General features: G+C 48.5%; 1 protein-coding gene across 2 annotated transcripts in view; it reads right to left on the bottom strand.

Annotated features, from left to right (window-relative positions):
- The window catches only part of COL27A1 (collagen type XXVII alpha 1 chain), a 1,990,256-nt gene that overhangs the window by 134,120 nt on the left and 1,842,817 nt on the right, over positions 1-13,319 (bottom strand). For both annotated transcript variants that reach the window (XM_069609095.1, XM_069609096.1), the window contains exon 56: positions 11,371-11,397. In XM_069609095.1, the coding sequence (XP_069465196.1) occupies positions 11,371-11,397 (27 nt within the window). The remainder of the gene's footprint in view (positions 1-11,370; positions 11,398-13,319) is intronic.

Genomic DNA, 13,319 nt, shown 5'->3' with positions numbered 1-13,319 from the left:
TTATAAATGATATAGGAAAAGGGAATGCTTTCGCTGATCAGATAGCTAAGCAGACTGCCACCAATTTCTCTGCAGAAATGTATGTTTCAAGGGAGACTGTAAATGCCTATGCAATGGATGAGGGTGTTGATTCCGTAAGGGATATCCAAGCCGATGCCACGTTAGAGGAATCCAAGGGGTGGGCTGAGGGCTTGGGGAAACTCGATGATGATGGGTGCTGGGTGGACATAGTCGAAGGGAAATGGCTACTTCCTGACGCATACGTGATGATGATGGTCGTCATGGCTCATGGCCCTACCCATATATGTGCCGGGAAGCTTACACAAATGTTGGAGAAAGTTTGGGCAAATGACAAAATCTCTAAAATAGCTGAGCGTTATGTTCGGATTTGTATGATCTGCTTACAGCTTAATGTGGGAAAGGGAGCATCAACTCCCAGTTGAAGTTTTGGTCCACCTGCTGTCCCCTTTGAGGTTATCCAGTTTGATTTTATCGAAATGGAATGGTGTAATAACTTGAAATATGTGTTAGTTGTCATCTGTGCTTTTAGCAAATGGGTTGAGGCTTTTCCTGTTAAAGACGCTACAGCCATGACTACTGCAAAAACCATGTTAAAAGAGTATTTTCCTAGGTGTGGGCTACCAAGAGTCATCTGGTTGGACAATGGTCCACATTTTGTTGCTGCTGTAATCCTGCAGATATGTGCGGCATTACAAATCGACAAACGGTTCCAATCGGCCAGACATGCTCAGAGTGCCGGACTAGTAGAAAGACACAATGGCATCATCAAGAACAAGCTTGCTAAAACGTGTGCCGTACGCCTTACCGATCGTGTTACTAGCTTTGCGTACAACCCCTCAAACTAAGACTGGGCTCTCTCCATTTGAGGTGGTAATGGGGAGACCTGCGAATATCTGGAACCTTACGAAATGTCGGTCCTTAAAGAATGTTGAAAATGTACTTCTTTCAGATTACTGTAGCCAGTTGACTAAAAACCTGTATTTGCTTTATCACCAGGTGCAAGAGGCTTTACCTGTACATTATGATGGCCCAGGTCATAGCATCCGGCCTGGAGACTAGGTATTAACGAAGGCATTTTAATGATCCTCTTGCCTTGCACCTCGGTGGTGGGGCCCATTCCAGGTCCTGCTGGTCAAACAGACTGCGGTGCGTGTCGCAGGCAGAAAACATTGGATCCACGTGACGCATGTCAAGAGGCTTCCACACCCTGTGCCATACGATACAGAAGAAACAGAACCCCTCACCATTACTGCAACCAATGATCCCGAAGCAGTAAACAGCAACGAGAGTGCATCAGAGTCTCTCTCTGAGCCTGTGAGGCCTGGGGAACCAGTAATTTTGTCTCCACACTCTCCAAACGTTTTGTTTCTGGAAACTGGTGTTCCGGATCTTGCATCTTCACTTTCTCTTGATACGTCGCTTCCAACGGGAAGTGACGACACATTGTTCTCGGATCAATCAGTACCGGGGGCAAAGAGGTACAATTTGCGTCCAAGAAAGACTTACGGCACGATTCGGCTGTGCATGCGAAGAAGAAAGGAAAATCATCAAGGGCTTGCTTTTTGCCCAAGTAATTGTTCGGAAAAGGGTATTCTGTCAGCTAGGGTTGTGGAAGGACTAAGAAGTGGCTCGGCCAGGAGGTCGCCAGCAAATAACATTGGGGTTTTTCATTTGAAGACTGCAATGCCTGCAACCGCTATCGCTTATATAGGACTGATAAATGATCGTGTGACCAGCAGTGAGAATGGACAAATTGTTTGGGCCCCGAAAACGTACTGCTGTCTTTTTATAATGTCAATTGGTTTTTTAATAGTAACTGTGTTAAGTTTTTGGTACCTGGAAGAAGCGCATCCATTCGAAACCTTGTTACCGACTGAAAATGTACCCACTGTCCCCACTACTTTTGTGCATTTGCATACTTTATCTCCTGGAGACTCTCAGCATAGACAGAGATACTATAACAAGACATTATTACTTATCATGAATGCTACACATGCCATCTTTAATAAATCCAACTGTTGGGTCTGTTCACATTTACCGCAACACGGGGATAAGGAACTAGGTTGGTATATTCATCCTTTACCTTTGACAACTGCTTGTTATGCTTCTCTTAGAGCACTATTCTTTGGCCGATGGAACGATAGCATCTCGGGAACTTTGATGGTACTAATTTGAATAATTTTGAGAAACCTGTTCTTACGCCCTTGGGTTGCTCGCTTTTCGCGAATAGGAGCAAGCTCAACGTTGCTTCTATCAGGCCTTCTGATAGATTGTCTCGTCCTTTTCAATCTTTGATTTCTTTCAAGATGGCTCCTATAGGCAATAAGGATGCCATGCCTCCTTCGTACACTGTTAACCATTGCCCCGATTCAGTTTCTTTCTGCATACAGAGGAATGGTACTCAGTCAATGGGAAATTTTAAAGGTTGTGCCAACGTTGCGAATTTGACTGGGGAAGACAGACCTTTGTATGTAGGCGAACCTGTCTACTTTGGTTGCGGTAATATAGCATTTCCATGGTTACCCAGGGATTGGCAGGGAACTTGTTATTTAGGGATCCTGTTACCCGGGGTATTCATAGCTAGTACTGTAGAGGTTTCAAAGGCTCGTCCACGGCAGGACGAGAATGGTGACACTCCAGCACAGGTTCTGGGAGATGTAGCAAAATCATTTGTGCCATTTTGGGGACAAATTGCGAATTCCGAAGACATCAGGAGACTAGCGAGAGTACTGGAGAGAACCATCAACCGGACCACGGACATACTCTATAATATGACATTAGAACAGAAAGCAATAAGATTAGTAGCACTTCAGAACCGGATGGCATTAGATGTCATTATGGCTGAACGTGGTGGAGTGTGTAAATTAGTGGGGTCCGCTTGCTGTGTTTTCGTGCCAGATTCCTCCCCAACTATCTTTAAGGCAATACAAAATCTGTACGTCCTTAGTTCAGAAGTACATGTTCCAGAGGGAAACTGGGATCTTAGCGCTTGGTTCTGGGACTTCTTGCGATCTTGGGGTTGGAAGGTGCTTTCGGTCTTGCTGATCATTTTGGGAATTCTGTTGTTTCTTTGTTGCTGTATACAGTGTTTACCTAGTATATGTTCGATGCTAGGGGGATGTTGCGCACAGGTGGTAAGTAAGACACAAGGTATACGGCCCAGATAAGAGTTCCAAACAGTATGTGCTGGAAGAGATTTTGATACACGATCTAATGGCAATAGATATTTCTGACAGTGATTCAGGGTGTATGGATGTTGAGACGTGGAATTGTTCGTAAAGTGACCAGAAGTCGTTTAGAGCTTGGCATAGGCCAAAAGGAGGGTTTGTCGAATGGAAAATTGTATCATGCCTCCTATACTGTATGAATATATGTGTATTGGCCTGCACCAAGCTGTTTATAAGCCACTTGCGAAGAAATCCGCGTTGCAAGGTCTTGACCTTAGATCAGTGTAAGCCGCCATTTTAGATCTATCCGCCATTTTAGGCTCTACCTCTAAAGTCACCCTGTGTTCTAAGATGGTGGACAATGTCATTCTGAATGCAACATGGCCGTCTTGACCTTTGTGTATAAACTAATGTATAACTTGCCTGCAGGCTACATGTTGGGGTGATGAACTGAGACCTTGTCCTTCGCTGACCTGTGTGTAGAGGATTACTTGCACCAAGGAAGCTAATCCACGAGCATATGTTGAACACAATGTATTCAAATACTGAAATATGAACACTTGCTTGACTATATTGTATAAAACTGTTCAAGAAGGTTTAACATGAAATCCTAAGATATACCGTTGCCATTAAGGCTTGTTAGTGAATACATTAAAGGTAAACCCTAAATGTACAGATGCACAAACTCGGCACGAAACCTAGATCCGTAATGTATTAAATCATATTAACTGGGAAATGGGTTCAACATCATGATTTTGAGTGTATAAAGAGTGCGACTATTCTAATGTACAGTCCCACTCACTGAGCACACCGAACCGCGCTGGAGTTCACTGTGTTGTACTGAGGGCCGTTAGCTAGCTGTTGCTTTGACTTTTGAAACTGTTCAGTATAAAATAAAGATCTTTTGTATGTTCCTTTGTAACCCTCGTTTGGTGTATTTCCTTTTGGGGGGTACTCAGCCTCGATATCTTCTTTTTGTTTTCACAGAGCAAGGTCCTCTCCTAGCTCTGATTCCTCAGCAGCTGATTCGAGCACACAAGGTTGTTCCATACACTCAGCCTCAGCTGGTGGAGGGATTACAGGTGTGATTTTGGACAGTCCCCTAGGGGATGTCCTTGTTGGTAGCACATGAGTGCTGGCTGGTTTCTTCCTGGAGGTTGTATGTTTCCCCTTCTCCTCCTTCTTTTTTGAAATTGCAGTCAGTAAATCCTGTGGAATGGGAGTTATATTTTCTTCTATAATCTCCCCTTGAGAGCCCCTTAAGGTACTCTCTCTGGCCTTCCTAGTCTGCTCCTGTTCCTTTTGCTGAGAGGCCTGGGGGTGCTTGATACAACTCCAAGAGTTTTTAAGTCATTCCTCGACAGGACTCTCCCAGGTAATTCACTCTGCACACTTACAGGCATCTTGACAGTCATGTAATTGCACTGGATGAGACCTGGTAACTGTGGAAGCATTTGGACAGCCCCTCCAGCAAGCTTAGTTAGGAATTTGGGTGCCTTAGCAACATCCTCAACCTCGAAAAATGATTCATCAACTACAGTTATTCTGGCCCCAGTGTCTCTAATGGCAGGAGTCTCCTGACCATTCACAAGAACACTGTCTTTGTAATACTCTTTAGTATTGTCTGGAATAGAGTTGTACACATTTAAGTTCTGCTGCTCCCACAGACCCAGTAATACTAAAGAAACACTGGCTGAGACTTTCATGGGTTCCTCAGCCAGTAAGTGAAAGTTTCCACTTGCCATTGGTACTTCATCCACTGGGGAGAAGGCTAGGGAGACAGTGTGGACCCCTGAAGGTTTGCCCTTACATCTGGGATCCCCTTTCACATGGTCAGTTGACCCACAAGCATACAATTTACCAAATGTTTTTATGAATGGGGTTTGTTCTGCCCTCCCTCTGGTTTGGCACCAGTGGTTTCACTAGCCTGATTCGGTTTCCCATGTGGCTTACCCTTGTTATGTTTGTGGCCCTGTTTTGGATTGGAGGTATTAGAATTCTCCTTGGTATCCTTCTTCTGAGTTGCCCCAGAACCCTTGTGAGTAGCCCTGTTGGCAACCCACAAGTCAGCAGCCCTTGTTAACTTCTTTGGATCAATTTTCTTAGAGCCAGCCAAGTGCTGGCTCAGCTCAGGAGAGCAGGTATCATAAATAGATTCCAACATAACCAGATTTCTCATACCTTCATAAGTGTTAACTCTGTTTCCCTTTACCCATCCATCTAAGTTTTTCAAACATTTAGTCCCCCAGGTAGCCCAGGGGGTACCATCATGCTTTTTGAGGGTTCTAAACCTCTTAAGATACTGAGAAGGGGTCTTCCCAAATCGAGCTATCAGAGATAGCTTCACAGTCTCCTTTCTGTCTATATCCCCCAACTCCATTACCACATCAGTTGCAACAGGGGGTCGCCTAGAAAAAAGCCAAGGAATCAGCTGATTCTCTGTAATGTCTTGAATCCCATGGTTATATTCAAAAGCAGCCAACCAATCCAAAATATCAAGCTTAACCTCATACATACTTACTGCATCTTTGGGCATGTGAGGCCTCTTAGGACTGGAAGACCTGGAGGACTCTGGGAGAGAACCAGTTTCGAGAGACAACTTTTTCATTTCAAGGGCATGATTCGATTTCATTTCTATGAGTCTAAGTTCTTGATGTTTGCTTTCAGTTTCAGCTTGGATTCTCTTAAATTCTAACTCAAGTCTCACCCTTTCAAGTGAGACAAATTCAGGACATAGGTTTGGACCTGATGGGGTCCCTGTGGTCAAAGGTTGAGGCCTATGAGCAGGTAGAGGGTAGACAGAGCCTACATTCTGAGACTCTTCTGCCTCATCTAACTCATCCACAATATTAGAGCTGGGCTCTGACATATTATCATCCTCATCAACATTTTCCACATTTGCTGCAGGTGTGGGGGTTTCAGACCCACTCCTCAGACTTTGGTATTCTAACAACTTTTTCAACCTTTTTGCCTTTTACAGTGAGATTCCTAGCTTTACACATATCTCTCAATTGATCAAAAGTTAAAGTCACTATGGTCTCCCTCCTGTCTGTACTTTTCCATGTCAGGCATGATAAAACAATTGCTTTACTAATGTTGCTTAGCCTTGTGAGGATTATTTGAACAAAGGTAAAAGTAGCACCCTAAATGTAACAAGTATACTTTATCCTCACGGCTGTACACCAGTGTTAGGCAGAATCTCATGCAGTACCCTTTGGGAACACTACAGGCAATTAAGACGACAAATGTAAGCACAATTTCACCTTTGGTACAAGCCTGTACTACACAGTAAAGTGGTAGCGATGGCTGAGCAGCCAGACTTATCTCAAAAGTTTAAGTGAGCAGTAGAGTAAGTTACACAAAGGACCAACTAATACAGCGATTCATCCAAACACTTACTCAAGGTTTCTTGTTAAAAGAATATACCTTTATTTACTCAGTCAGTTAGAAAACATTACACTAGCAAGAGCAGCTCAATATCACACACTAATAAACCACAAATACAAAACCGGTAAGTAAATGAAGAAGTTTAGCTCCCCTGGAGTGGGAGCAAAATGGCACTTCAGATACTTAATAAAGGGGTAAAAAAAAGACAAGGTTATAAGAATAGACAGCCAAAGTAAATTCATAGGCAGGGCAAAGGTTTTCAGTTAGCTACAACCAGCAATTATTCTCAATAGGCCTGGGCCAAAGTCAATGGTTCAGAGTCTTTGTATAGGATAGCACAGTTCTGGTAGATAACGGTTAAGTCTTTGCCACACAGTTTAGAAGAGTTTGGCTAGGCGAAAAGTTTGACGAATGTTTAGGGAAGGACAAGCCTTTGAAGTTGAGAAGGTTTCCACAAACTCTCGCAATGGGCAAAAAGATTTCCGGACCGCCTTTGCACAGTACCTTTAAAGTGAAGAAGAGCTGTAGCTGAGGCAGTTGTTCCTGGCAGTTCGAGCAGATCTTGCTGTTCCTGAGCTTCAGTCGTGGGGACAAGAAGGAAGACGTTGGGAGGTTCCTGCACTGCCCTGGGATGAGGCCAAAAGCTTAGCAAGACGTTGGTTTAAGGTGTGATTGCCTTAAAGTCCATGAGCTGGTTTCCTTCCCTCTGGCAATCTGGTTTTCAACAGCACTCTGATGAAAATTCGACCAGATGGGGACGGTGTCCAGGCGGCTACCGAGTTGGTTGTTCCCACCAATCTGAAGGGAAGAAGTTAACCTTGAAGGGATTCTCTGTCAAGTGGAATTTCAGGCAATTCAGACCTGCAGCAGGGCTTCACCGGTCGTCCAGGAGTTGCAGCAGTCCTCTTCCTTCAGCTCGTCTTCGGTTCTTTCTTTCCAGTGGTCGACTCTGCTTTCCAGGTCCCAGAGACCTGCTTTTAAACAGTTTTCCCCCATTCATTCCAGCCTGGCTGTCACTCACACAGCAGGGTGGCTTTCTTTGCCGGACAGTCAGCCGGCCAATCACGCCAGAGTGCATTCATGTCTCCTAGGAGACAAAGCACAGGGCATTTCGGGCACCTCCCTCACATCCTGTCCACCCCAGATACTCAGGCGCCAGAGGAGGGTTTCAGCACTGAAGCCGCCAAAGGCCAATGAACAAAGGGACCAAACCTGGTTTGATGCACAGAGACAAACACAAGAAGGACCTTTCGTAAAAGAAATGACGAAAAAAGATGAGCAGTGTCTGTTTTTACAGATAGGTCTTGGGCGCCATATTGAAAAACATGGCTGACCCCATTGTTAGCGGTCGTGAAAAATCACGGTAGTTGATCTAAACCACTGCCACCAACCATTTAAAGTAGGAAAGAGTAACATGTGACTGTTACATGAGTGTTTAGACTCAGGGGAAGCTAGGCAACCCCTCCAGCACTCAATAGTAAGTAAGTAAAGTGTGTGCTGGGTCAGTGAATTTAAAGAGACTAGTTAAGTCAATTTAACTTTACTCTGGGAGATGGTAGTCAGTCCCAGGGAAGGTATTTAAAGCATGGGTCTAAAAGACACCCCTGTGCCACTGCACTGGAGGTGATGTGTGACACACAGAAAAAGATGATGCCTATGGAGTTTTTTTAAAACTCCATAACCAAAGAACACAAAAGTAAAACACACACAAAATACATGGAAGAGTGGGGAACAAAAGGCCACACTCTTCCCAGGTAAAAAAATCAAATCCTATAAATCCAGCTGGGGGTCTCAAAAGGTAGGGAAAATTAGCACATACTGAGAATTCTCCCAAACAAGCGAAGACCCAGGTCCCCAGGGTCAGGTGGCTGCTTGGCGTAGGCCTGAAGACTGGTGCAGGGGATCAGGTGAGGGAAGATTCAGGACCCTAGGGTCAGGGCGGCTGCTTGGGGTAGGCCTGAAGCCTGGTGCGGGGGCAGGTGATGGAAGACCCGGGCCCTCAGGGTCACTCTGGCTGCTTGGGGTAGGCCTGAAGCCTGGTGCGGGGGCAGCTGAGGGAAAGCCCAGGCCTCCAGGGTCAGGCTGGCTGCTTGGGGTAGGCCTGAAGGCTGGTGAGGTGAGCGGGTGAGGAAAGACCCAGGTCCCGAGGGTCAGGCCGGCTGCTTGGGGTAGGCTTGAAGGCTGGTGCGTGGGTGGGTGACGGAAGACCCAGGTCCCCAGGGTCTTGCTAACTGCTTGGGGTAGGCCTGAAGGCTGGTGCAGGGGGATCAGGTGAGGGAAGATTCAGGTCCCCAGGGTCAGGTCGGCTGCTTAGGGTAGGCCTGAAGGCTGGTGTGGGGGTGTGTGAGGGAAGACTCAGGTACTCAGGGTCTCACTGGCTGCTTGGGGTAGGCCCGAAGGCTGGTGTGGGGGTGCGTGAGGGAAGACTCAGGTACTCAGGGTCTCACTGGCTGCTTGGGGTAGGCCTGCAGGCTGGTGTGGGGGCAGGTGAGGGAAGACCCAGGTCTCCAGGGTCAGGTCGGCTGCTTAGGGTAGGCCTGAAGGCTGGTGTGGGGGCGGGTGAGGGAAGACCCACGTACCCAGGGTCTCACTGGCTGCTTGGGGTAGGCCTGCAGGCTGGTGTGGGGGCGGGTGAGGGAAGAACCAGGTCTCCAGGGTCAGGTCGGCTGCTTAGTGTAGGCCTGAAGGCTGGTGTGGGGGTGGGTGAGGGAAGACCCAGGTACCCAGGGTCTCACTGGCTGCTTGGGGTAGGCCTGCAGGCTGGTGTGGGGGTGGATGAGGGAAGACCCAGGTCTCCAGGGTCAGGTCGGCTGCTTGGGGTAGGCCTGAAGGCTGGTGTGGGGGTGGGTGAGGGAAGACCCACGTACCCAGGGTCTCACTGGCTGCTTGGTGTAGGCCTGCAGGCTGGTGTGGGGGCGGGTGAGGGAAGACCCAGGTACCCAGGGTCTCACTGGCTGCTTGGGGTAGGCCTGCAGGCTGGTGTGGGGGCGGGTGAGGGAAGACCCAGGTAGCCAGGGTCTCACTGGCTGCTTGGAGTAGGCCTGCAGGCTGGTGTGGGGGCGGGTGAGGGAAGACCCAGGTCCCCAGGATCAGGCCGGCTGCTTGGGGTAGGCCTGAAGACAGGTGCAGGGGGATCAGGTGAGGGAAGATCCTGGGCCCCACTCTGAGGCTGACTGCTTGGGGTAGGCCTTTACTGCCTGTTAAGCTACCAATTGCCCTCTTGCAGTCTGCAGAACCCACATGCAGAGGGCATTTCTCACTTTTACTCAATGCATTGGCCAAGAGGAAAAGGACTCAGCTGCCATAGAACGCAGATAAACCCTTCTCCAATCCTCTCTGGGGCTACAGGACTCATCCTTCTCATCTCACCAGAACTTTAGCAAAGGTTTGCCGTACTATATATGGGGGAGTGCAAAAAGGTGCTAAATGGCCAGGGTTCACCTGGAAGCAACAGGGCACTTTACAAGCCTTGTGGGAAGGACACAGCGGGGGGGGGGCAGAGATACAGGGGAGCAGGGAGCTAATAACTGGGGCAAAGGGGCAATTAGGCACAAGGGATCTGCAAGCAACCAGGGAAGGAAACAGATCAGCCAGCCTCGGGTACCCTGGGGAACGAGTTCCAGGGAGGAGCCACTTCTTTACACTGGGGAATGAGTGCCAGGGAGGAGCCACTCCTTTACACCTGGGGCAAGGGCCAGGGAGGAGCCACTCCTTTACGCTGGGCGTCAGTGCCAGGGAGGAGCTTCTTCTTTATGCTGGGGACCGAGTGCCAGGGAGGAGCCACTCCTTTACACCTGGGGCAAGGGCCAGGGAGGAGCCACTCCTTTACGCTGGGCGTCAGTGCCAGGGAGGAGCTTCTTCTTTATGCTGGGGACCGAGTGCCAGGGAGGGGCCACTCCTTTACGCTGGGGGCGAGTGCTAGGGAGGAGCCACTCCTTTACACCTGGGGCAAGGGCCAGGGAGGAGCCACTCCTTTACGCTGGGGGCGAGTGCTAGGGAGGAGCCACTCCTTTACACCTGGGGCAAGGGCCAGGGAGGAGCCACTCCTTTACGCTGGGGGCGAGTGCTAGGGAGGAGCCACTCCTTTACACCTGGGGCAAGGGCCAGGGAGGAGCCACTCCTTTACGCTGGGGGCGAGTGCTAGGGAGGAGCCACTCCTTTACACCTGGGGCAAGGGCCAGGGAGGAGCCACTCCTTTACGCTGGGGGCGAGTGCTAGGGAGGAGCCACTCCTTTACACCTGGGGCAAGGGCCAGGGAGGAGCCACTCCTTTACGCTGGGGGCGAGTGCTAGGGAGGAGCCACTCCTTTACACCTGGGGCAAGGGCCAGGGAGGAGCCACTCCTTTACGTTGGGGGCGAGTGCCAGGGAGGAGCCACTCCTTGAAGAGTATTCCCACTTCCAGTTCTTTGGGACCCTCGCCGTATGTTTCATAGGCAAAGGTCTTTGGGGGAGAATGTCTCCAGACACTATTACTGCAGCCGAATGTTGTGGGTCATGTTGCTTTTGTATGACACAAAGCAAGCATGTCTTTGCAGGGCATCCTGGCAGGGCATCCGGCAGGGCTGGCGGAATCCTGGATCTCGCCTCCCTCACTTTACTGCATCAAAAACTCGTTTCATTGCTTAGTTATGGATTGTTTTCACATTTGGAGATGCATGCATTTTTTTTTAAATCTTCTTTAATCTATATATATTTCTTTGGTTCTATAATATTTGATGAATGGGGCTATTTCTGTAATTAAAATATTGATAAAGGGGAGCATCACACAACATAGAATGAGAATCTTTAACTTACAAATGAAACGGGGGTTCCTGGAGGGCCCTGGAAGAGAAAACAAGAACAGTGTCAAGATTAATCCACAAGAGACAAGCTGAGGCTAGCTACAAGGAGGTGTGGCTGGCTGGGGGTAGGGGCTCTACAGGGGTGTGGGGACAGCTTAGTCCCTTCCTAAAAGAGTACACAAAATGGAGATAATCCAGGCAGTGAGGCTCATGCGCCTGGGTATAGAGGACGCAGAAATCCTGCAAGGGCCGCGCGCCGAGAAGGACACTGTGCAAGCCTGTGTAAAGAAAGGAATATGGGTGCCCGGCGTATTCATGGAATTTACAGCACAAACTAACTGTGTTCGCAAGTCGCGCCCGGAATGCCCCGACACGCCCACATGCAAAGTTTAAACAGCCAGAACAGCTACCTTTGCACGCTTCCCGGGCGCAAATACACGCACCCTTCAAACAGTTTGTGGGGTCCCCTGTAACCAGGCCAGCAACTCAGGGTCCTTGCGCGGGGTCCCCCGTAACTGTATCCGGCACCCCGAGAACATGCATATAAAAAAATCATACCTCTCCAATAACTCTGGAAATCTGCATGTGAACCCCATAATACGTTCCTGCACCCGCCTCTACACTGCTTAGGCGTACCCCTAAGTTATGTCGGAACCCTGATTGAGTACACACACCCCAAAATCTAACATGCAATGTGACAAATCAACTTCTGGGGCACCAGTGGTCTAGGGATAAATATCGGTTTGTAAACCATCAATCAGCCCCACACCTCAAGTAAACCAGAAGGGATACGAACAGATTGTAATACGAGTGAATTATAAGACATCCTTGTCCAATTTTGGTAATGTGGATGGAAGAGCAGGATTATCTCAGCAAGGTCGTGGATCGTTGGTTAGTTGTAACACTGCAAAAAATAAATTATTACCCAATGATAAAAGGGACTGTCCAGTCCAGGTTGTTTAAAAACATCTACTTTATATTCTCACAACAGACAGTTCTAGCACACTACACAATACAGCCCACCCTGTAAAGGAACCCAGAGGACAGACAGTTTCAAAGAAGGAAAGGGGTGCACTGTGGATACTGACAGGAGGGTAGTTGGTAAAGTAATCAGTTTTACAGTTCCAGCACCAAGGGGGCAAAGGGTCCTAACTGTCATTAGGGGCCTTTGGAGAAGAGGCAGGGGGGCAGAACCACAATGAACCTGGTGCTGAAGAAGTTCTTGGTGCTTGACAATGTTGAGGCGGTTCCAGGGCGCTTTGCAGTCCATGAGAGAGAGTTAGTGGCGGTAGACAGCTGCGGGTACCAGGCGGCAGGCAGTTTGGCAACCAAGGATGGGCGGACATCTGCAGGCTGTCAGGTGCGGCGGCTCGGGGCCAAGAATCGTTGTCTCTGTGCTGATTGGCGGATCTAGAATGCTTGTTGAGGCGTCTCGGACGGCTCTGGTGACTGCGGAGTGACAACAGTCAGCAGTTTGTTTGTTTGTTTGTTGTTTGTTTGTTTATTCATTTGTTTTGCAGTGCAGCCAGTGCAGTGCAGCCAGATGGAGTTCCAGGACTCGACTGTCTCGAAATTGTCCTTAAAAAGATGGACGTTGGATGATGCTTGTGTGGCACTCCTCCTAGCTTCTTCGCAGGGCTCGTGTCCTTTCAAGGCGGACGGCCCAAAGCTCAGGAGGGTGTTAGCAGCCAACGGCCTTGTCCTTTGTCCAGAGACTCTCTGGCACTACCCACCTAGGATGCTGTCAGAACCTAGTGTTAGGCAGAATCACATGCAGTACCCTTTGGGAACAGTACACACAATTAAGACCACAAGTGTAAGTACAATTTCACCTTTGGTACAAGCCTGTACTACACAGTAATGTGGTAGCAGTGGCTGAGAAGCCAGACTTATCTCAAAAGTAAAGTGCGCAGTACAAGAGATTACACAATGGTGCAGCAATCACAGTGGTTCAAACAAACA

The sequence above is a fragment of the Ambystoma mexicanum genome, chromosome 8, assembly GCF_040938575.1.
Source record: "Ambystoma mexicanum isolate Mex_15411 chromosome 8, UKY_AmexF1_1, whole genome shotgun sequence".
Classification (NCBI taxonomy): Eukaryota; Metazoa; Chordata; class Amphibia; order Caudata; family Ambystomatidae; genus Ambystoma; species Ambystoma mexicanum.
This window is presented reverse-complemented; position numbering and strand designations above follow the sequence as displayed.